Source organism: Rhizopus delemar, genomic scaffold (genome assembly GCF_000149305.1).
Source record: "Rhizopus delemar RA 99-880 supercont3.3 genomic scaffold, whole genome shotgun sequence".
Classification (NCBI taxonomy): domain Eukaryota; kingdom Fungi; phylum Mucoromycota; class Mucoromycetes; order Mucorales; family Rhizopodaceae; genus Rhizopus; species Rhizopus delemar.
Window position 1 is genome coordinate 2,856,656 of NW_027137829.1, and position 22,980 is coordinate 2,879,635.

A 22,980-nucleotide genomic window follows, 5' to 3' on the forward strand; every position below is an offset into this window, starting at 1 on the left:
CGGCGGTCATGGTGGACCTTTTGGTGGTCATGGTGGACCTTTTGGTGGTCATGGTGGACCTTTCGATGGGCATGATGGACCCTTTGGCGGCCATGGTGGACCTTTCGGCGGTCATAGTGGACCTTTCGGTGGTCGTGGTGGACCTTTCGGCAGTCATGGTGGACCTTTCGGCGGTCATGGTGGACAGTATCCTTTTTTGTCTAAAAAAGAATCAAAATTGATGAAAAAACTTTATCACGCAAGATATTGATATGATTTTTCTTTTGCTTAAACATTTTATCTTTTTATAATAAATCAAGTGTTTTTTATTAACTTGTTCAAGATTTTTTATTTTGTTTTGTATTAAAATGTCAATGCTATACTTAGTATTCAATAATTATAATTCTTTAATTGATGATTTGCTTTAAGCGATTCAGATCACTATACATGTTCATTAAGCATATATTTTATTTAATTTTCGCAATGAAGAGAATACTTGGATTGAAGTCAAGTACACGATAATAATATAAACAACAATATTTATTGCATTATGATACAAAGTTATAAACAAATTTAAATAAAGCCTTTATATACTCTTGTTGTATCATCTATATCTGCAGAGTAGTCAGCTTTTGTTTGTAGTGTCTTTTCTTGAAGTTCTTGGTAAATTGGACTACTTGAGGCCAGTAGAGAAAACCTACCAAAAATAGACTTTGGCTTTTGAATTTCACCTTCATCAAATCCTTTTTCATTTGCTAAATGAACTGAAGTTGTTCGTCTTATTTGGGTATTAACAATACCAAGTTTTTGAGATAAACTTTGTGTAATCATGCCTCCCGTCGACATACGATTTTTTTTTATGTTAATATCAATGTCGTCATTGATAGATGATAGACTTTTTCTAAATAACTCATCAGAGAACTCCTTGGGTCTTCCTCTACTTATTGAATCAAAACTTGTATGGATATCCTTTCTAAATTTGTGGGAATCATTGGAGGAAGATATGGATGAGGTATCACTCAAATCAGTTTCAATGTTTGAGTCATTAAATTCATTCTGTGTTATATCTTGAGAAGATTTTGCCAGTAATCTTGCTTTTCGAATAGCATATGCAGATTTAAGTACAATTTGTATATCGTCAATCGGATAGTTCTAATATAAGAGTTGCGTTATTATCACTGTTACTATTATCATTATTATTTTACCTGTAAAATACGCATATTATCAGCAAAATCACCCAACATGAGCTCTCGTCGAACACAGCTAAATAAAAATAATAAGCCTGCTTGGTATAAAAATCCTTTTATCTTAAGCTTACACAAGCATTGCTACAGCAAAATCCAATAAAAACTCGAATTGCCCTTCCTCAGCCAAGATAGAGTCCCATAAACGTATTACATCAGGTAGATTCCATTCTTGTGAATACAAGACAGTGATCCATCGAAACGCATAATATTGTTCTTTGACATCTTTCTGAGACAAGTCTTGAAAGAGAGCCTGGTCAAACCATGCTAATCGTTGACCCAATCTTTTCATGGTTGCATGAATTCCCGTGCTTGTATCTGAATCCAATGACCGCACAAAATGATCTCTAAAATTAGACATGAGAATGGTAAATACAAAGAAGGCGTCTGCCTCTGCACCATCATCAGAGTCGGCTGCTACGAAGACATAATAAATGGGTGCAAGCAATTCGTTCATGCCTTGAACATAGCCTACTCCAGGGTTGAGTTTGGCATAGATGAAAAGAATACGTTGAATGACTTGCCAGTGATACGCATCATTGTCATCATCTGGCAACTTTTGGTTATCGCTACGAGGTATACGCTTAGAAAGTGAGCGTCGATTTGTAATAGTAGAGTTCGATTGCCTTTTGTTTGGTAGTTTTAAATGAGCTGAGTTGATGAATGCATTAGATAGTTTGCGTACTATATTTCGTGGCCTGGATGTAACTTCATTTTCTGTCGTTGATTTTGGATTTATGGAAGATTTAAGTGTAAATGAAAAACGGTTTACTGTCTTCAAGTCGTGTTCTTCGGGTATACTGGCTGATAAAGGATCCGTGATATAGTCATCCTTTTGCTGTTCTTGTTGTTGTGAGTTGATAGGTAACTGAAAAAATGCAAAATCGGGTAAGGTACGTCTGACGTCTTTGTCTATTTGTTCTAAAACTAGGTTATCTTCAAAATAACTTGCCCATTTAGAACCCCTTTCATCATTCAATGGCTAGTAAAATCGGAAATGAGTCTTTATATAAATGCCTTTCCAGATAACTTACATGATCAACGGACAGTGGTTCTTCTGCCGGGTCCTGTAACAAGTCAACTACCCAATTCTAATGGTTCATGAGACTTTATGCATATGTATTTATGTTTTGTTGTGCTTACATTATAACATAATCTTTGATTTTTTAGTGTGTTTGTCCACATTCGTTTATCAGGTGGTAAATAACCCAAGAGTACTTTCCATGCAGTTGAACGTAAACCAGGCTCGTCAGGTACACCTTTTTATATGATATGTGAATCTCTTTTTATTTCTTTCATATGAAAAATGTACCATAAAAACAAGCGTTTCTAAAGGTTTTTATGTCTATTATAGGTTCATATTCATTGCTGTCATCTTGTTCATTTAACACAGAACGAAAGTATTTTAACCTTTCTTTAAAGCTGGACTCCATACAGTGGTCGCTAAAATATAAATAGATTAAAGATAAAGATCTTCTATACCAGCAGTAGTTTTATTGAATTTAATATTTAAAAATAATGTCTTCTTACTTCGGTTCCAATAAAATATATGTTTGGAAAAACCAAAGAGAAAAAGCGGAAATAATAATCATTACATTTTTACACTTTCATAAACAGTTGGACCTGACTGACTATATTTTGGTGGGGTGGAGTTGAAAATTTTCTCAGTTTATTTATAACCACAATGCAACAGGACAAACTTTTGATACCTTGATTGACGGTTTCTCTCAAAGGGTGTATTTTATTCTTATAGATTAGCAATAAAGCATAAATGAGCATCGATTTTTTTTTATGTACCAAGGAAGAATATTTGAAGAAAAAGCAAATGATACTATGGATTAGGAAGATGTGAACCCATATTAATTAAGAGCATTGTCTGTTATCAGAAGTTATTGAACTTCTCCATAGCCAGAACGAGCTGTAATGGCTAAGGATTTAAATACACAAATAGACGAGGTTGGCTCTCGCGAAAAAAGTGAAAAATCAAAAAGGGTGCTGTAGTAAGCAAGTACACCAGTGAACAGAAACTTCTTTTTGTCTACCACAATAAAGTAATGATTTACAGTACTGCAAAGTCTGCTAAATTAGCAAAGAGATTCAAAGAGGATAAAGAGTAGAATATTCTTGAAGAACAAACAGAGAAGGGCCAGCTAGAAGAAAAGCAGACAGATTATCTTTTAAACTTCTATGATGATCCTTTTCAAGCTCGATTCGACGATAGTTGCATCTCTTACTGGGAACTTAAAAAATTTCAGTTTGAAAGAAACCAGTATTTCAATTTTTTTCTTTTAAAAAAAAGAGCACAACTTTTCATTTAAAAAGAAAATCCGTCATCCGGCACCGGGAAATGATGAAACGAAACTAGCTGAGCGTGTAGAGTGAGTTGAGAATGGAGAAAGAAAGATATGAACTTCCTTGAGGATTGCCCTTTCATAGACAAATCGGGGTTCGATATTAACACGAGACCTCCTAGAGGATTGTCAGTGAAGGGCATATCAGCTATTGTAACTACGCCTTCTACCATGATGAACAGAGGCAAAGTTGGAGAAGCTGTGATGGCTGTTGTTGTGATAAGGTTTCAAAAAGGCTAATACAAGAAAGCTATACTTTAAATTCAGTGTGATATTCAGGAAAGCAAAATAAAGTGAGAAAAAAGAAACTGCTAACTGTGATATCAAAAACTACCCTTTGATTTTGTAGCTACTGTATATATTTATCAAGTGACAAAGAAAGAAAAAAAGATAGAATGATAAATATTAAAAAATGCATTGTATAAATGTCTGTGAAACAAGTTTACTTAATTAATCCAATTCTTGCTTAGGTACAAATTTTAATCCAATTTTTTATTATTTGTGTTTTCTGACACGTTTAGTTTATCCACTGCAACTTCTTTTCGTTCTAATTCTGCTTTGGTAGGAGGTTCTGTGACAACTGTAAGCATGTAAGCGGATGCTGCTTGAGCAATTCCATATCCAATGATACCAATAATAGGTGTCCTGACCATGACATAAGCAATAGCTGAAAAACTAAATAAAACATCTTTTCTTCCGCTAAACCAGCGACGCTTTTCTCTGTGTGTCATATGCATCCTTACAAAATAAGGTTCCAATAACTCACGCATTAAGGATCGCATACCAATCAGTGCTCTCACTAATTTCATTGTAGCCCAACGAGGTAAAAAGAAGAAGCAAATACCAACAGCTATTCCTTGAGTTTTGCCCAAAGCTTTGTAAGAAGTATAAGCACCTAAATAGATATAGTTTTAAGGATCGTTCATATGAAAAAAAAAAAAAAAAAAATACCAGCTAAGGGGAATACAAATTGGCCTACTACAGGTACAAAGGATAAAAGGAAAAGCAAGAAACCAAGTCTCAACTTTTTCCAAGTTCTCTTGACGTATTCTTTCATTTCAAACCAATAGTTTATCTTTAGCTTTTGACAGCTCAGTACGGCAGCAAATTGAGGGTTATCTGGGTGCGTTTGATCAATATATCGTAGAGATTCCATAAAGAGCTCATCCAAAGGTTTTGGGTACAGATATCGCATGAACAGGATGGCTAGCAAAGGAACAGACGCCATGAGTTCTCGAATAAATTGGTTTATTGAGCTCAAGGTTTCTTCGATATGAGCAGACTCGTCAGATTTAAAAATAGAATGTATGAATCGGATAATATGAATGGGAGAGGATATCAAAACGTTAAAGAGACCAAGAATGATAAAGGAAATGATGGATAAATAAATAAACACTTTGATGAAGCGCTGTCTTCGTATGTTTGGGTTTTGAAGTACAATACGAATACCTTCTGAGGCATATTTAACTCCCTTTTGAAGACCTTCCAAGGTCCAAGGTGCCATGAATGTTGTTTGAAAAAGAAAAAAGACAAGAAAAATGAAAAATAAAAAAGCGCGAATTACTTTTAACTGATTTTGGTAATTTTTATTTGCTGACATTTTTTTTCTACTTTTCAACAACTTTGCAATCTTCAGTTTTAACAATAAAAAACTGAAATTTCATTTCATGTTCTGATATTTATCCAATTATAAATAAAGATATACCACAAAACTTTACAAGAACATTGCTTTATTTACTTTCCATATCATCCATAAGCTCAATAGTTGGCTTTTTATCAGGAATTGGCTGACTAGATGGTAACTTTATTGTTTTTTCCTTTTCTTCCTCTTCTTCCTCTTCTTCCTCGCTGTCAGAATCGTCTTCACCATCTTTCTTTACATCATAAACACCTAATCCCAGATTCTGCAAATGATTCACTTAGCTCTCTTTGTCACTTTTTTTTTTTGCTTTATACCATTTCTATATATTGTTCCTCATTTTCATTGACATTTTCAATATTTAATTTCGAAACATCTTCACTTTGTAATTGTTCATTTGCTTGTTGTATTTGTGGTAAAAATGCTTGAACTCTTGATAAAACTAGAAAAAAAAAGTCAATTGAGTCCATAAACACTTTTTTCTTGTTACTAACTGTCACTTGAAGAAGCGAAATTAAATGTTTTATGGTCTGTATTTAAAGAATCAGAATGATCTATAGAAAAAGCCAATAAGTACAAAATTGATTCTAATAGTATGTTTCTTATTCAACCATGATTTTCACTTTTGTTTCTAATATTTAATAATTCAGAAAGATTGGACATTTTATTAAGAAAAAAAAAAGAGCATTTACATTCATACACAAATGCATATGTTGTGACGTAAGAATACAAGAGTCACACTGAATGATTTTGTGTGGAAATTTATATGCGCCTGGATAATAATTCAATCATTCACATATATGTGTTTTTTTAATCTCAGTTTTGATAACTTTTGGCTTTGAAAGAAGATATATCGAATAAAGTAGCATGCTTGTTTCGTAATATGCTTTTCTGATAGGAAAGAATGTGATTGATTCATTACCAAGTCGAACGCCAATATGATCAAGAAAGAAAATGAGTGCATTGTCTAGCAAACAACACAAGTTATTATAGATAAAAGTCAGGATTAAACTTAGCAGTGGGAAAATGATATGAACAAGTTAAGGAAAGAGAAAAGATGTAAAAGAAGTGAGATTCCTAAACCTATGAAGAACATATTGAGCGCATGGCTGATAAAATTCAAAGAGTTAGAAAACATTCATCACTTACAATTTATGAGCTTCATCCATTTTTATAAGCACAAAATCTATATTTTTACTCAAATTGGCTTGCCTTTTACATCTGACAAGCTCTTTTGAAGGATAGCATACAGTGAAGAAAATATTGTATCATTGATTTTTATAAAGGCACAAGGTAGTACAACATCACCCAAGCGCCTGATCCAGTTCTAAGCCTGAGCTTCTGCTCCTACCATTTTCAATCATTCCACAGTCGAATCAACTCTCATTAACTCCTTTATTGTTGGTTTTCTTTTCTAATGCCCACTCCCATTCGCTTTTCCTCCGCACCTGATAATCCTAAACTAACAGAAGGGCAAACAATATCTGATTTATAACAAAACTAAGAAAAATGAAAAGTTTAAATCCCAAAAACATGATTGTGACTAAATCCGTTCGTCACGCTAATAAATCAGAGCTCTGTACACTATTTCCAGGAATAAATATCTTACTGATTTGACGCTTTTATGTATCGATTGTATTATAAAATTTATAAAAATGCGGCATTACTTTCTAGAATTAGTGTATCAATAAAAAAAAAGCAAAAAAATCCACAACTGAATTGCAACAGAAAAAAAAGTTCTTTAATAAACGCGCTTTAATTTTTTTTTTCTTTCTTTTTCTTTTAAAATCTTTTTTAATGATGCCCAGTTCAAATCTTGTAGCAACACCCGGCTCACAGAGCTCACCTGCGCCTATACAGTCTCCACAAATTCTTGTTTCACACCATCAAAGAAAAGATGTTGCCATAGTATTTATTGTAGACGGATCAGCTAGAATGAAACCACACTTAAATTTGTTATATGAAGCTTATGTTGAACCTATCTTAAAGTAAAATATTCTATCCCCCCCTTTTTTTTTTACTCATTATCATTGCCATTAGACAACTGCGTTCACCCATCATTACAGAAGCCGACGAAAGACAATCCAAAACAAAGATAACAGTAAGCTTATCATTTTTCTTTATGTCTCTCTTTTTTGTATTTACTTATCTTTTGCTTTAGCCAACATTGAAATATGGGCTTGTTGTGTTTGGAGATTATGAACCATTATCAGAAATAACAGTCGATCGAAAATATTTTACATCAGACCCTATTTTATTTCAAGATATTTTCAAAAGCATTGAATGTAAATATGGTGGACCTTTGAAGAATGCAGTAGAAGAAGGCATGGTGGCAGCTTTAGAGGTAAAGAGAGGAAGCTTTTGATTTGTGAATGATTAAAATTTATTTATATTTTTGTTCACAAGCTGTTTGATGGATATAAACAAGAAGTAGAGAGTAGAGAGCTTGTTCAGCATTGCATTCTTTTATCAAATAGTTTACCCAATAAGTTAAGTACAAGATGTAATATGGATGCGAAATATGATGGATTTAAGATGGATAAAATAATTGAAGAAATGAAAAAAGTAATAATTAGGATTATTTTTGTTATTCCAAAACTTTTAATTTTTTTTTTTTACTTAGAGCAACATCAAATTTTCACTTATTTGTCCAAAGCAAGGTTATGAAGATTTGGAAAGTATTGTTCGTAAAGTAAATGATCAAGATACCGAGATCAATACGATTAAAGAAACTGTTCTACCTTCTCACCTTGTCCAGCTTGCTGGATTCAAGCTTCCTGTGACAGCAACACCTACAGGAACAGCAGCAATAACAACAACACCTCAACCGGGGAATGTGGATCTAAAGAATTCTCCAAGGCCACTAGTTGAATCACCTCAGTCTATAACAAGTGAAGCTGGAAAAAAGAGAAAGAGAGAGAATGGGCCAGGACAGATTACGTTACCAAAGAATCCATTTGATGCCAACAAATTTACTGAGACAAACCCGCCTCAGATGACGAAAAAGCAATCAGTTGTAAAGAAGGAAGTGCCTGTGAAAATAGAGGAAGAAACAAGCAATTCACCCATTGTTCAGCCAGAGCCATCTATTCAGATCAATCAAGCACCTCAGCAGACACCTTCTCCTCAGACACAGCAACCATTTCAACAAACACAGCCACAACCGCAGCCACAACCACAGCCACAACCACAACAGCTACAACAAAACCAACCATCCCCACAGCAACCTATTTCACAAATTCAACAACAGCCAGTTCAGCAGCAAGGAGCTCGACCTGTGGGCGCACCACCTGTGCCTCAACCATTGGCAGGTCGTATGCAAAATCCACTACAATTACAACAATATCTTTTACAACAAAGAAACAATTTGTTAGCATTAGGGCCTAACCTATCTCCTGTACAGCAAAGTCAACTTCAAACGATTCAGACTGCACTTGTTAAATTAAGTGAACAGATCAGACGCTCTACCGCAGCTCGTGCAGCTGCTGGTAATCCGATGTCTCAAATGAACTCCAATGCAGCAGTAGCCACCACGACTACCTCATCTCCATTCAATAGTAATGCACCAACAGCAACTACCGATAATTTGATGCAGCATCAAAATCAAATCAATATGGCCTCGATCAACCCTTCACAGATACCCGCCAATCTGACCCCTCAACAAAGAATGCTTTTGGCTACTCAGTTGGCTCAACGAAATGTTGCCGCTGGTAAACCATCCAATATAAATGAACTTCAAGCACAACTTTTACAGCAGCAGCAGCAGCAGCAAGGAGGCAATGATGCTGTTTCTACACAACCACTTTGGACAGGACAAATTGTTTGGCATATTAAAACACCTGAAGGTCAATTACAAGAATTTAACTGTCTTTGTGGTGCATTCGCTATTCCTACAAAAGGAAGTATTACTAATATAGAAGAATAGTAAATATATTAAATCCTATCGTTCTTTCTGTTATCTTATCTATTTTTATAGTCGGCCTGAAGTATGGCCTTCACGTATACAAATTGCCGGAAGGTCACCACTAAGTAGAGGTAATGTTCTTCATCAACAAGCGTTGGAAAACAAACTGCCGATTTGTCAATTTAAACCCTTGAGTACAAGCAGTCAACAAGATCAAAGCAACTTTACTTTATTAGTGAAAAACTTGGAACAAAAGAAATACGTAAACAGAAAATTAATTTATACAAAACGAATTTTTTTTTTCTTACTTGTTTCAAAAAAAGATTGCCACGATTGTATTTAATCTGGCATCTGGCCAAACATTAGGCATGGGATCTGAACCACATCACGGTGTTATCTTGACTTATTCAAATGGAAAACTTGTGGGTGTTGTGTTTACAAAGGTGCCATTAATTGATTTAAATGCTGGTCTACCACCAAATAATAATACAAATATAATCAACAACACTTTTATACCAAACAACCTGATCAATAACTCACCTGTGCCCGGTAGTAATATCACGCCTGCCATGTTGGCTAATCTTCAGAATACGGCTAATATGGGTTTATTGAACACAACAACAACACCAACGGCAAACAATTCAAATGTTCAACATATTCAAAATATGAGACAACAACAACAAATGATGAACACAACAGGAATAGTAAACCCTCAACAGCAAGCAAATGCACCAGTCACAGCATCTATAAATGGTAAAATAAGATGAAGTAAAATGAAAAATAGTCATTTATATCAAAAATAGGACTTAATCCCAACAGTTTACTGTTATCCAACTTGAACTTGACGAATACGTCAGGCAATAATAATAATAACAATAACACTAATTTATTAAATATAAATAATATCAATATGGCCAATCTTGCCAACTTACAACCTAATGCAGTAAGAGACTTACAGCAAAGATTACTTCTTGCTAGACAGCAGCAACAACAACAACAACAACAACAGCAGCAGCAGCAACAACAACAACAACAGCAACAACAACAACAAACTCAACCTTAATTGTATTACATTGCATTACCCATTTAGAAATAACATTTAACCAATGTATTAATAAAGAAGTTTTCTCTGTGTATTTCATTTGTCACTTTTCGGAAGCATCAATCATTTCCCCCTTAAATTTAAGGAGAAAGACAGGATCTGCATAGATGACATGCAAAGTTGACATGTTGCGAGTCACATATGGTTTGAGATTACTAATTTTGGAATGTGTCTATTGAATTTATCTTTTTAGTTGAACCAATGAATTATTTGCAACAAAGATTACTTTTTAAAGTAAGAAGTTAATAGTAAATAACCATTTTTATCTCAAGCATCGCTTTATAGACCTACAATGATTCAAATAGACTATTCTTTCACTAAAACATGTATAGTGTTCACCTGATTATGTTCATATTTAATCTGATTGGTTGATTTTGCTTGCTTTTTCATTATTTACCTAATAAACCGCATTCATTCAACTATCGTCAAATGTATCGTATTCCATTTACGCCTTAATGAGGAGAAAAATGTGATTCTTTTACACTCAATTTATCGTACCAAATCATAGTCTATGCTAAATAAACTAAAAAAAAAAACAGATTATATAAATGGCAAGGAAATAAAGTCGAAAATAGAAATGTTTCACATCGTACATTTACTTTTCTTTAAATCTCTGACTGAATATTTTTCTCTTTTATTTTCGCGTCTATACTTTTTTAAGAAATAAAAACAATAAGATTTTTTCATGTAACTTAGTCTGATGACAAAAAAAAAAAAAAAAAAAAAAAAAAAAGGAGCAAAAAGTAATATGTTTTATATAAAGAAATATTTCTCTTTTTTTTTTTTTTTTTTATTATTATTATTCTATAATTTCCCTTTCTTTTAAAATGACACCACATCCGATCAATTTGATCCCACTGTTACCACACAAGAAACCAATATTACCAACCAAACAGCACTATTTAAAAATCAAAAAACTAATGAAAATCGATCAAAGTAAACCGTGTGTTATTTATATGAAGGGAAAGTCAGAGGCCACAAGAGACGATACAGATATTGGCTTAGAATTTCGTCAAGAAAGTTATTTTTTTTATTTAACTGGTATTGATGAACCTAACTTTCAAGTGATTATCGATATCCAAGAAGACAAAATTTATTTGATAGCTCCCAGTGATATATCAAATGAAGATGATGTGATTTGGAAAGGTCCCAAGATAAACATGACAGAACTCTTGGAACGATACGACGTAGATGAAATCTTGGCTGAATCGGAGATATCTCAACTTCTTGCCAAACTTAATCCAACGACGGTCTATGTGTTAAAGAACAAGACACAATACATCAATGCCTTCAACCTCATCAGCAGCGGAAATCTAAGATTCGATATCGATAACCAGCAACTCTTACGAGCCATGGACGAAGCCAGACTCACCAAGTTTCAGTGGGAGATTGAGATGATCCGCCAAGCTGCTCAGGGATCTTCTGAGGCCCATGTCGCACTCATGAAACAGTGTCAACCAGGCATGACCGAGGCCCATCTCGCTGCCCTCTTTCGGTGGAGTTGTGCTCTCAACGGGATCTATAAGCAGGCTTACTTGCCTATCGTAGCATCTGGTCCGAGAGCATCCATCTTACATCACGCGCCTCGGTACGATCAGCACATACCAACCAATTCACTTGTGCTTGTGGACGCGGGTGGTGAAAAATTGTGTTATGGTAGTGATATCACACGTACATTTCCTGTACAAGGTGTTTTTTCAACTGAAGCAAGAGTTGTTTACAGCATCGTCTTGAAGATGCAAAAGGTAAAATCATATATAAATCGACTGCCCTATTGAATGATGGCCTTAGGTTGTTTTATCAAGACTAAAACCTGGTGTCTATTGGGAAGATATGCAACAGTTGGCTATAGAAGTACTCTGTAAAGAGCTTGTACGTATTGGGATACTTGTAGGAGACATTAATCTGTTGATTGAACAGAATGTGCCATGTGCGTTTTATTATCATGGTAAGCTGATTCATCTATTGTATTACTGTGATACTGAAACATCTATAAAAGGCCTGGGTCATACTCTTGGATTAGATGTACATGATGTAGGAGGGTAAGAAGATGTAGAAAACAGAAAGGAATGAATACTAATACGTCTCATTAGAAAAGATACTTTGAGTGATAACCCACAATTCTTATTGGGTCGTCCATTGGAAACCAACATGGTACTCACTGTTGAACCCGGCTTATATTTTAATGACTCCATGCTAAGCATCTGGACAGAGTACCCTGGCTATCAGGATTTTTTTAATATGGACGTCCTTGATCAATATCGTTCTATTGGTGGCGTTCGAATTGAGGACACAGTCGTTATCACTCAAGACGGTTACGAAAACTTGACTAAAGCACCAAAGGAAATAGATGAAATTGAAGCAATAATGAAGAAATATACCCCCACTTGCTAATCAAAAAAAAATTTGTTTTTAATATCTGATACAAATGAAACGCAATATTCAGCATTCATTTTAAATCAATTCTTCACATAGAAGCTCAGTCTATACAAATTTTCTTCTGAAGGCTTCTGAGAAGAAGATTTTCAGCTGTATTCTCTATTTTTTGTCTTTTTTTATTATTTTATTTGAATAACAATTCATTTCATTTTACATCGGCAATGACTTTCTACTTTGTATTAGGAGATGACTACATCCATCAGAAAATTGAACAAATATGATAGACACGACAGACAACAGTCTCCGCAAGTTACCAATACCCTTGGCTTGAACTTGCAGAGAATGTCTGCAAACTTCCAAGACACGTTATCATCCCTTTCCTTCTTTTTATTCACTTTTACATCATTTCAACTCGATACAACTACTTACAGATACCAAATCGCAATGCACATCTAACCAGATCATCTTCCAGTCAATATTTTAACAACGTGTAGTTATCTGGCATCCTACAAGTAACTAAGAACGTTAAATATTAATAAAAGTCCATCCCTTTCTTTAGAGTAAGCATATTCTTTGCTTTTTACATATTTTTGCTCATCCCAATCAGTTGCATGAATCCACTCTGAAAAATGTTTCTAGTTTCTATTCAATTTAAGTCTTTGTTAATACAGTGAATGTCCAGATACGATTTACCATTACAAAATAGTAGAGTAATAAGCTCCCCTGAATTTTATCTGTTTCACATGCTTTGAATCAAACAAGTTGATTTTGATTGAATAAGATAATCATCAGTACCAGATGGTTTGATCTTTTTTGATCAACTCCTGAATGATCAAAAAAGGCACTTGAACAAAACGAAATGAAACCATTTCATTGTGTACAGAGTGCCTTTAAGCTTACAGATGAATAGCAACTATGATTCTTGTAAGCTTTACATGTGCCGATCATTTTGGAACACATCCAAATCGATCACCACCCTCCGTTCTTGAACCAAGGGACATGGGTATAGTTGAGAGCTTTTATAATCATGGGAATAGTTATCAATAGGAATAAGTTGATAAAGCATTATTTGGTTATAGTGTTCTATTTCTGTACATCAATTTCTCTGCAATTCAAAGTTGCATTCCTAAAGTCTGTAAAGGCAATTAAACAGCATCAGTTTGATGCAAGCCAACTTTTAGGTACAGAGCTTTTCCCGAAACCTGTGTTTTATAAAGACTGCAATATTTACTTTAAAGGAAAAATTTAAGATGTATCTGTTGCATTCAGGAGATTACCCCCTAATTCTTAATAGCCAAATATGTCTCTGATCGTACATTGTCACTTTTTTCCACAATCGAATTGAACAACGTGCGTAGCATTACCTCGTTTTATCATATCCAGTCTTCAGTCGAGAACATCTTTGTTATAAGTCAAAGCTTATTATTATGGCCACTGCTATCATCACACCTATTATGTAACAACCCTTTCTATCTCTTTCTTGTTTTTGTTGACATCAATCACCCTCACTTTTGCTGTTGTTTTCATTTTGACCCTTTCACATCTTCTTTTTGGCACATAACAGCAAAAAGTACTCATCTCCTCCCTTGCACGAGTATGCATATAAAGCCTCTTTATTACTCGCTTTATTCTTTTTCGAGATATACTTTTCCATAAAAAGAATAGCATGCTTCAAAAATCATTCATGGCCCAAATTATTCAGGGTACTATCACTGTCCTGGTGGTAATTGATTCTTTCAAAAACAAAGGAACTAACTGTCAAGTCTTTGAAAGTATCATCAGCCTGGACAGTCATGCCCAAGATGGGTCTGACTCTTGCTGGACTAGATTTCAGGGTAGGATTAGTAAATTCACAAAGAGAGAATGTAATTCTTTGGTTATGAGTGGGTGAAGACTATGATAACATGGGGTTCTTCTATGGCTTTTTTGAGATTCATCTGAAAAAGAACCCTTGTCATCTGAGCCAAATTACTTTAAACATCATCATGCGAACCGAGGCCACTTTAGACATTGGCTGTTGAGGGACATCAAGGAGTGGGTTCAATGGAGGAAAAGTGTGACTTGTTACAAAGAAAAGGATGACAAGATTCTAGCTAAAGCGACTCCTAATGACTATAGATAACGGTATGTCTATTACATCCACTGCTGAGTGATTAGTCTAGATGTCTTCATAAAGATCGGCCATGTACACAGACATGAATTCAGTCGATGAGGTAATGAATAACTACAGCAAGTGCTCAGTTCGACTCAATAGGTCCCTGTTATCATTGAAAAGATACCAAAAGAAGCAGACACAGATAGGAGATAAAGCCCAGAGGCTTTATATGCCTTATTGCTTGAATGAAATCAATCAAAGCTATCTAAAAGGCCCGTTTGAATTGCCTTGTTTTCCTAGTCGTCATGATTCGGATCGTATACTCTTATATCACAATAGCTCAAATAATGTACGAGTCCAGAAAATGATCCAAGTGTGAGCATCTACAGACTTGACCAGATCATTGGCGCATCAGCAATTGATCATCAACATGCCAGACGACACGCTGATCATTGAAATAACCATTTGTGAAAGACACCTTATTCATGATCTATTGTTAGCTCCAAGCCGTCGCGCCCTATTGGCTGATGAAGCTGCTCATTTGATGACCATGAACTAAAATGATGGCGAAAATCAAGCTGTTTTTAATGCCAGTGCCTTGACGAATAAAATCTTGTATATCATGTCAAGCACAGATTACTTGGACACAAAACCACAAGTGATCATCCAAGCAAATGGCTCCAGGCTGATAACAAGCTAATGTTTGTCATCATAAAAGTTCCGAAAAGGTACATACGCAACTAGATAGATTACATGAGCTTTCCAAGCAGTTGTCCTTGATTGAAAGATTAAAATTGCATGATCCTCTTTGTAAATAATGCCTTCGATTGAAAAGGATAGTTGCTATATCCAAAAAGGAAAAAGAAATTTAATCGCAGACAATTTTTAAGTTTGTTTAAATAAAATTAAACTACCGATACGAAAAGTTGGCTTCAAGAAGGTTGACGACAACAACAACAAAAAAAAGGCAGGAATTTTTTATGGTTACTTTTCTTTTTTCTTTTTATTAAATATTGTATAAATGTTTTGGCGGTTTGGTTTTAATAATTCGGCTTTAGATGGGCTTTTAGATAAAGCTGATGTTACTTTAGAAGAGGTTTTAGAAGAAGAAGATTTACTTCAAGAAGCAAAATCAGCCAATCCCAAACTTATTGAATTGTAAGAATTACATTTATATGCGCGTCACGTATTCTCTAAAGTATGAATAGCTTATGTAAACCAGACAAGATTAAAGCATTATTGAATTATATTATTGCTACTGATTTACCAGAACCACAAAAATTTAAGTAAAAAAATGAAATAGTGTGGGAAATAGTGAGCACAGAAATAACGCATACAGAGTAGATATCCCTTTCTTGCTAGTGAAATTATTGCGTGTGAGATACAACAGATGATTGATATGATTGTGGTTGATCATAAAGAGGAGTTACTAGTCCCATTTTGGTCCTATCTCGACAGACAGGCACAGCCCACAAGACGTGCTTCAGATCCAATAACGACAGTAGAAACTGGGTTAGATTCTTTACAGGCTTCTTATTTTTGTAAAACAATTGGTGTTTTGTTATCAAAATACCCAGTAGAGGTAAATCTGAAAGGAGATGGTATAGATGTGTGATGCTAATATGTATTGATAGATGATGCACTTTATAAAATCTGATTCAAAGAATTTAAATAAAATCTTGGCTCATCTACAAACATCAGCTATCATGGATTTGTTATTGACTCTTATTCGCATGGAAGAACTAAGTGAAGGAAAAGGCATTGTGAAGGTAAATGGTGACATTGAAAGCATGTAATTTATAGACTGATGTATGATGTTAGTGGTTGAGTGAACATGGGCTGTTAGAGAACTTAATAGATAGATTAGATCCTTACCTGGACAGTGAAGTAAAGCAACGAGTTATGATGGAATAATATGCCATCTAACCTCTGCTGTTAGGAACATTCAATTGCACAACAATGTATATGTGAAATCATTCGAATGTCACAAACAAGCTTACCTGAATCACTAAGTATTGGATTGAATGATTTAATTATCAATCTGAAGAGGTATATACTTTATACAAGATGATTAAATGTTGACACACGTGGGATTTAGTGAACCAACAATGCAAAAATTAGCTAAATTCATGTTGGACCCTGATGCTCCTAACGCAACATCTACATTAGTGAATGGTGTATCGATTATTATTGACATCATTCGACACAACAACGCTGATCTTGAAAATGACCCTGCGGTCACTGGTTTGTATGGTTATTCGACTAGTACAATAAGACCGAAGCCTGTCTCATTAGCCGATATGTTGAAAGTGATGAGTGATCACATACCTCAATTCACTCAGTTGTTATTAAAGCCTAGATCTGTAGTAAATATATACAAAGTAATACTATAAAAGGAAGATTAAGTATTCTTTTATAGAATGGGCCTGTACATACTACTTTGGGAGATATAGAACCACTTGGGTTTGAAAGATTAAAGATTTGTGAATTGTTTGCAGAATTATTGCACTGCTCCAATATGTCAAACTTGAACAATTTTAATGGAATGAATGACGAAGAAGAAGATCAACAGCAAAAAGAAGAGACAAGAATAATTAAAATAGATGGTGATGAACTATCGGTGGGTGACTATCTTAAATCCAAGTTTGTTAGTAGTAAAGCGATGCCCATCTGCGTGGTAAGTAGCATACGTGCATATGAAAAGCAAAATCTGAGTATGATTGCTTAGGATTTATTTTTTGCTTTTCCTTGGAATAATTTCTTGCACTATGTTATTTATGATATGCTTCATCAAGTATTTAATGGTCGTATGGATGTTGGATTAAATCGTCAACTGGCCATTTCAATCTTGAAAGAAGGTCAACTGACAGACAAGATTGTTATTGCTCAAAAAACAAATGATGAAGAGTGGTAAAGACAACATGTGCAAGTTATAACTTGATGTTTATTTGGTTAAATATAGTGCTAAACCAAAAGGAATGAGAGCAGGTTATATGGGACATTTAACATTTATATCAGACGAAATTATGAAGCTATTTGAAGGCTATCCAGAGACTATTGTATTGGCTATTAAAGATGACGTTGATATGGAAAGTTGGTCTACTTATTGTAACAATGAATTGAAAGAGACGAAAGAAAGAGATCAATTGCCTTTAGGTGGGTTACGTCCATCTGAAGACATGGATTTACCTCAAACGGATGATGAAGAAGATAATGATAATACATTAGATAGTGTAGCTGCTTCTCAAGTAAGTTGATTTAACTGCTAAATAAATAATGTATTAACATAGATAAAGTATTCAAGATTCTTGGCACAGCGTGAATCTGAAGGTAATTTTGATGAGGATGATGAGGATGAAAGTGACCTTTGGTTAACGTAAGAAGCTTGATGGCAATTTATTATAAGCTTACTCATTTGAATAATAGTGGTAGAGAAGACTTTAATGGAAGATATGACTATGCTGGAAATACAATTCGTTTAAACAATGAAGAAGGAGAAGAGTATGATAGTAATGATGAAGAGGTAAGAAGAAATAAGAGAAGCAACGACGTGTTCAATGTTTGTTTATGTTAGGATAATACAACTCCTGATTGGCCAAGAGATTATTCCAACTTCTCACAGCCTAATGCCCTCTGCCGTATTCCTAGTCATAATAATGAAGAATACGAAGAAGATTTTGAAGAATTAGAGAAAAAGGAAGAAGATTTTGGAGACTTTGAAAGTGCGACGAATGAAATAACAAATCACATGGAGGCATTAGATGTGAATAAAAACAATGATGCGGTAAAAGAGGAAGAAAAGAAACCTGAAACAGGTGAAAAACACGCTTAAACTTTTTCATTCCCCCTTTTTTTTTTGTGTATAAAATGATTTTTTTTGTATGATTTGTTACATTTAATATAGTTTTTTTATATATACAGTTTGACTGCTATATCTTCCCTTTCTTTTATTATTATTATTATTATTATTATTCTATTATATTCAATAAATTACATTTTAGCGTGTATATAAAGTTCTAGATTTCATAAACAAATTTAATGGTTGACAAATAAAGAAAAAAATAAGGGTTTTTTTTTTTTTTTTTTTTTTTTTTTCCTTTTTTACTAGAGTTATGTAATGATGATTCTATTTCATAAAATCATATACACAAAACAAATAGAAAAAGAATGATTTTATGTAGTTGATAGCAAAGAAATAACTCCATATTCAATAGATGAAGAAGAAGAAAAGTAGTTGATGGTTTCGGATATCTACTACAAATTGGCAGTAAAAAGATGAAGAAATAAGGGTCCGCCATTTGTGTAATGAGGTACCTTTTTTTTTTTTATTTCATTTTAAATTCCAACTTTTTCGTTTATTTTAATCATTACGTTTTTAATAGGATGAAGTTCATCTTTAATCATCTAAAGCTTGTATTTGATAGCTTAAGATGGATTATAAAACACTTTTAAAAAACTGAGCAATTCTCTGAATGGTCTCACGAACATCGTCATTGTTTTATTTCAGGAACAAACAAGGTTCAACAAATAATTTCTATATTTGGATATATGATGTCACAGTATAAAATCTATTAATAATGGAAAAGTTTTTTTTTTTTTTTTTTTTTAAAAATTTCTCTCTTTTTTTTTTATTGAATGTAAATTATGTAAGATGACGAAGGATATAGTTTATAATAATCACAAAGAATGTATTCTATAGTTTTTGATTACTCATAAGATGAATGAACCCAATCCATTTGAACAAAGCTTTGGAACGGACACTTCTGCATTTGAATACATACAACATCACAGATTAGGATCAGATACGAGTAGTTATAAATCGAATGTAGAAACAGGTAAATCATTCACTTGACTATATTAAATATCCAATGAACATTTTGTTTAGTGTGTAGTATGGATAGCAATAGTAGCAGCAATTATAGTATTGGAATCAAGAAAAAACAAAGAAAACGCGCTCCCAAAAAATTTAAAAGTGAAGAAGAAAGAAGAGAGTTTTTAGAAAGAAATAGATTAGGTAAATGAAAGCAAATGCACTATTTATTTAAATAACAATCATGATAGCTGCTTTAAAATGTAGACAAAGAAAGAAGCAGTGGTTAAGCAATCTTCAGGAACGAATAGAATTTTTAACACAAGACAATGAACAACTCGAATTAGAAACAAATGAATTAAGACAAGAAATCATCAACTTGAAACAATTATTATTAACGCATAAAGATTGCCCTCAATATAAACAGCATCCTATTTCTTATTAACTTTTTGTATATCTCCTCAATTCCCCTCCCCCCTTCTTCTTTTTTGTTCTTGTATAAAACAAGTTGTAATTATTGTATCATCTTTCTTTTGGCCCCCCCCCTTTTTTTTTTACAAAGTATCACCTCTTTTTCTATGGATCATTATGCATTTTATTTACTTTCCTTTTTTTAAAATAAAACCGTACTATAATTCAGTGATAAACCTTTTTGTGTGAAGAGAAAGAAACTAAGGGGATGTGAGGGTAGAGAAGCGGGAAAGTTCTAAAAAAGCTTTTTTCTAGGATTCTCAAGAAAATGCCAAGACATAGCTTAGGTTAGACATATTTCATAAAGAACTGTTGGTTCTAATCAATAAAAATGGTTTATAGACAATGTTTACATTGATAAACTATGTTGTGTCACATAAATCCAACATTTATAAAAAAGAACACAAATATCATTAAGGAAACCATTCACTTTCCATCCATAGTCCACCCCTTCTCCTTTTTTGTCTTTTTTCTTTTTCCGCCATCAAGTCACCCACACACACATTTATCTTTAATTAAAAATTCACTGCAGATCATTGACTCTCTTTTGCTTGCTTTTGTTTTTGTTTTTGTTTTTGCTTCGGATTTAATATTGAAAAAAGATAAAAAGAAAGGGATGAGGAGGGGGGGGGGGAAACAATGAAACCGAATTTATGTAAAAACATGATGCAAGTCTGTCAACAAGAATTATTATTTTTCCTTTTCTTTCGTGGAAGCATGAATTGCAGTCAACTGCATCTTGGGCTTTTATTTTGTTTTATTTACTTTCTTATTCCTTTGGGGGGAACGTTGATGAGGAGAAGGTAGTGATGCAAGGGGTTTTATTCTATTTGGAAATCAAAGAAAGTATTTAAGTATTAAATTAAACTTTAGCTTCTTTTTCACTCTTTTTCTCATTCAATGTTACAATCTCAAGTGATCAATGTATTACCTCGACGTATCCTAGCTGGCTTATGGGCAACACCAGAGACACGAATGACTGTAATTGATATTGATTGATTGAATACAGTGACTGATTGATTTCTATAGCTCTCTCATTTTACTACAAACAAAGAACAGTAAGTCACAATCCGTTCGATCCAATCCTCCCCCTAATCTTGCCACTAGACAAACACCAGTTGCCATCACACCTCATTTTTTATGTGGCGAATTACCCATTCGATACACTCACCTCTTGCGCCTTTTATCCACCTTATCCCCTGATTCACTTCAAAAACCTGTTATTAAGCATGTTGCTCACAGCTATCTACGTGACATCTGTACCCTCTTACATCCCTCACTCAAACAAACATCACCCAAAGCATTTTCAACCGTTCTCACCCAATTGCGTACAAGTCAAGCCCTCAACTTGATCCGACTTCGATATGCATTTTCTTCTAGTCCAAACTCTGTGAATTTATTGGAAAATATGAATACGATTGGCATCGGTATTCATCTCTTACTTGGTAATGCGTGCCCTGTACAGTTTGCATAAATAAGCTAATACAAAATAGATCAACACATCTCTTGGGTTACAAACAAATCAAATCATGTACAAACCATCTGTCCAGAACAAATCACACATCAAGCAGTACAAGACGCTCAATCAGCATTCTCTGATCTCTCTGGACGGATACCAAAGATTGAGATATGTTCAAGGTCCAAACAAGAATTGGATCATATCCCAAGTGTGCTACATCGAGTCTTGTATGAATCTATCCTGCTCTGTCTAAAAGCTCAGTGGATTCAATCCGAAGAACAAGAAAGGAGGACAAGATGGTATCAGCGCATGTTCCCCAGACCACCACTGTTCACAAAACTCTCCATCTTTGGAGGCCCTACCAGTGTCGGTTTCAAGTTGGACACGAACGCCCTTGTTTCTGAGAATGATCTGTTGCCTAGTATCCCACGAGATCCGATCGGTTTACCGACCTGCAGTCATGTTCTCTCCAGCACCAGTCAACATCATCTGGATCGCTTACAGCCCAACAAGGCACTGGAGTGGGCTTCACTGAGTGGTTGGAAGATGGCCAAATCCCTCGCAAGTCACTGGGGCGGTAATCTGGATGTGGTCAATGTCGATGGCTTAGGATCCACGATTTATTTAGCATTCGACAGAAACACGCATCTTTTGGAACGCTATCCTTCTCGCCATGCTGTTCATGTACGCAACCAAGTCGACACGCTCTCGATTCAAACAGCAAGTTCACAATTAGACGCATTCTTGTATGCTATCTCCGGTACACCGCAGCAGCAACAACAACAATCTATTTTTGCTCCTCATCATCATTCGGTATCCCTCACTGCAGCTGTCGGTCATGCATAAAATTTGTGTCATTCCTTTCGCTTATTTTAAAAGCCACACACACACTCTCTCTCTCCTTTCCATCCTTTTTTTTTGTACAAAAAATATTCTTTATCATCTTAATAACAAAATCCTTTCTTTTTTTGAACTCTTTACTATACACTTTCCACTCATACAGAATCTCTTCACTCTTTGTCAACTGAGTTTTTTTTTTTTTTTTTTTCTCACATTGAAATAAATGAAAATACATGGATTTATTTATCTTGTTGAAGAATAAAGTATCCTTTTACACCCCCAAAAAAAAAAAAAAAAAAAAAAAAAACACACATTTTAATCATGTCTGATAAAAGTGATCAGAACAATCTGTCTTTAAGCCTGTTCTAAAGAGGGGCTCTATTCCCTTTCTCATCTTTTCAGAATAATTGAAAACTTTTTACACGGATGATGTTGCCACGTTTATTATTGACTCTCCGAATATAAATAAAAGAACGCGTTATAATGTATGAACAAGTTTCTTCATGTTTAAAAATTCATGTTCTAATTCTTCTTCTTCTGCTGGTGATATTGAATAAATATTGAGTAGTGTACTTGGACGAACTAGAAAAGATAGATAAGAAGAAGGGATAAAGTACATTTATTTCTTTTTTTTTTTCTACCTGCGCGTTTTTTAGGTGTGGGTTGTTCCTTTATGGATGAATGGTTCGATACAGTAATCGAATCAT

At 34.3% G+C, this 22,980-nt stretch overlaps 8 protein-coding genes across 8 annotated transcripts; 5 read left to right on the forward strand and 3 right to left on the reverse strand.

Moving 5' to 3' along the window:
• Nucleotides 1-552: 552 nt before the first annotated feature.
• Nucleotides 553-2,815, reverse strand: RO3G_05305 (uncharacterized protein; the record flags this gene model as incomplete). The annotated part of the gene is made up of 6 exons (XM_067659895.1): nucleotides 553-1,131; nucleotides 1,185-1,242; nucleotides 1,298-2,205; nucleotides 2,367-2,482; nucleotides 2,536-2,666; nucleotides 2,754-2,815. 6 exons carry the CDS (start codon nucleotides 2,813-2,815, stop codon nucleotides 553-555), a joined length of 1,854 nt encoding a protein of 617 aa, XP_067515996.1.
• A 1,238-nt stretch (nucleotides 2,816-4,053) lies between these two features.
• On the reverse strand, nucleotides 4,054-5,078 carry RO3G_05306 (uncharacterized protein; the record flags this gene model as incomplete). Its single annotated transcript, XM_067659896.1, has 2 exons — nucleotides 4,054-4,469; nucleotides 4,526-5,078. The coding sequence occupies 2 exons, from the start codon at nucleotides 5,076-5,078 to the stop codon at nucleotides 4,054-4,056; spliced, it is 969 nt and encodes a 322-aa protein (XP_067515997.1).
• Nucleotides 5,079-5,181: 103 nt separating this feature from the next.
• On the reverse strand, nucleotides 5,182-5,876 carry RO3G_05307 (uncharacterized protein; the record flags this gene model as incomplete). Its single annotated transcript, XM_067659897.1, has 5 exons — nucleotides 5,182-5,246; nucleotides 5,313-5,478; nucleotides 5,531-5,655; nucleotides 5,708-5,767; nucleotides 5,837-5,876. 5 exons carry the CDS (start codon nucleotides 5,874-5,876, stop codon nucleotides 5,182-5,184), a joined length of 456 nt encoding a protein of 151 aa, XP_067515998.1.
• A 1,272-nt stretch (nucleotides 5,877-7,148) lies between these two features.
• RO3G_05308 (uncharacterized protein) lies at nucleotides 7,149-10,180 on the forward strand (the record flags this gene model as incomplete). The annotated part of the gene is made up of 8 exons (XM_067659898.1): nucleotides 7,149-7,201; nucleotides 7,254-7,314; nucleotides 7,375-7,557; nucleotides 7,620-7,643; nucleotides 7,837-9,137; nucleotides 9,190-9,379; nucleotides 9,441-9,870; nucleotides 9,921-10,180. 8 exons carry the CDS (start codon nucleotides 7,149-7,151, stop codon nucleotides 10,178-10,180), a joined length of 2,502 nt encoding a protein of 833 aa, XP_067515999.1.
• An 866-nt stretch (nucleotides 10,181-11,046) lies between these two features.
• Nucleotides 11,047-12,613, forward strand: RO3G_05309 (uncharacterized protein; the record flags this gene model as incomplete). Its single annotated transcript, XM_067659899.1, has 4 exons — nucleotides 11,047-11,964; nucleotides 12,011-12,167; nucleotides 12,219-12,261; nucleotides 12,313-12,613. 4 exons carry the CDS (start codon nucleotides 11,047-11,049, stop codon nucleotides 12,611-12,613), a joined length of 1,419 nt encoding a protein of 472 aa, XP_067516000.1.
• A 4,188-nt stretch (nucleotides 12,614-16,801) lies between these two features.
• On the forward strand, nucleotides 16,802-18,525 carry RO3G_05310 (uncharacterized protein; the record flags this gene model as incomplete). The annotated part of the gene is made up of 7 exons (XM_067659900.1): nucleotides 16,802-17,059; nucleotides 17,113-17,370; nucleotides 17,422-17,603; nucleotides 17,656-17,941; nucleotides 17,984-18,069; nucleotides 18,120-18,216; nucleotides 18,268-18,525. 7 exons carry the CDS (start codon nucleotides 16,802-16,804, stop codon nucleotides 18,523-18,525), a joined length of 1,425 nt encoding a protein of 474 aa, XP_067516001.1.
• An 885-nt stretch (nucleotides 18,526-19,410) lies between these two features.
• RO3G_05311 (uncharacterized protein) lies at nucleotides 19,411-19,948 on the forward strand (the record flags this gene model as incomplete). Its single annotated transcript, XM_067659901.1, has 3 exons — nucleotides 19,411-19,528; nucleotides 19,579-19,707; nucleotides 19,755-19,948. The coding sequence occupies 3 exons, from the start codon at nucleotides 19,411-19,413 to the stop codon at nucleotides 19,946-19,948; spliced, it is 441 nt and encodes a 146-aa protein (XP_067516002.1).
• Nucleotides 19,949-20,874: 926 nt separating this feature from the next.
• RO3G_05312 (uncharacterized protein) lies at nucleotides 20,875-22,279 on the forward strand (the record flags this gene model as incomplete). Its single annotated transcript, XM_067659902.1, has 4 exons — nucleotides 20,875-20,955; nucleotides 21,004-21,032; nucleotides 21,082-21,419; nucleotides 21,468-22,279. 4 exons carry the CDS (start codon nucleotides 20,875-20,877, stop codon nucleotides 22,277-22,279), a joined length of 1,260 nt encoding a protein of 419 aa, XP_067516003.1.
• Between the last annotated feature and the right edge of the window lie 701 nt (nucleotides 22,280-22,980).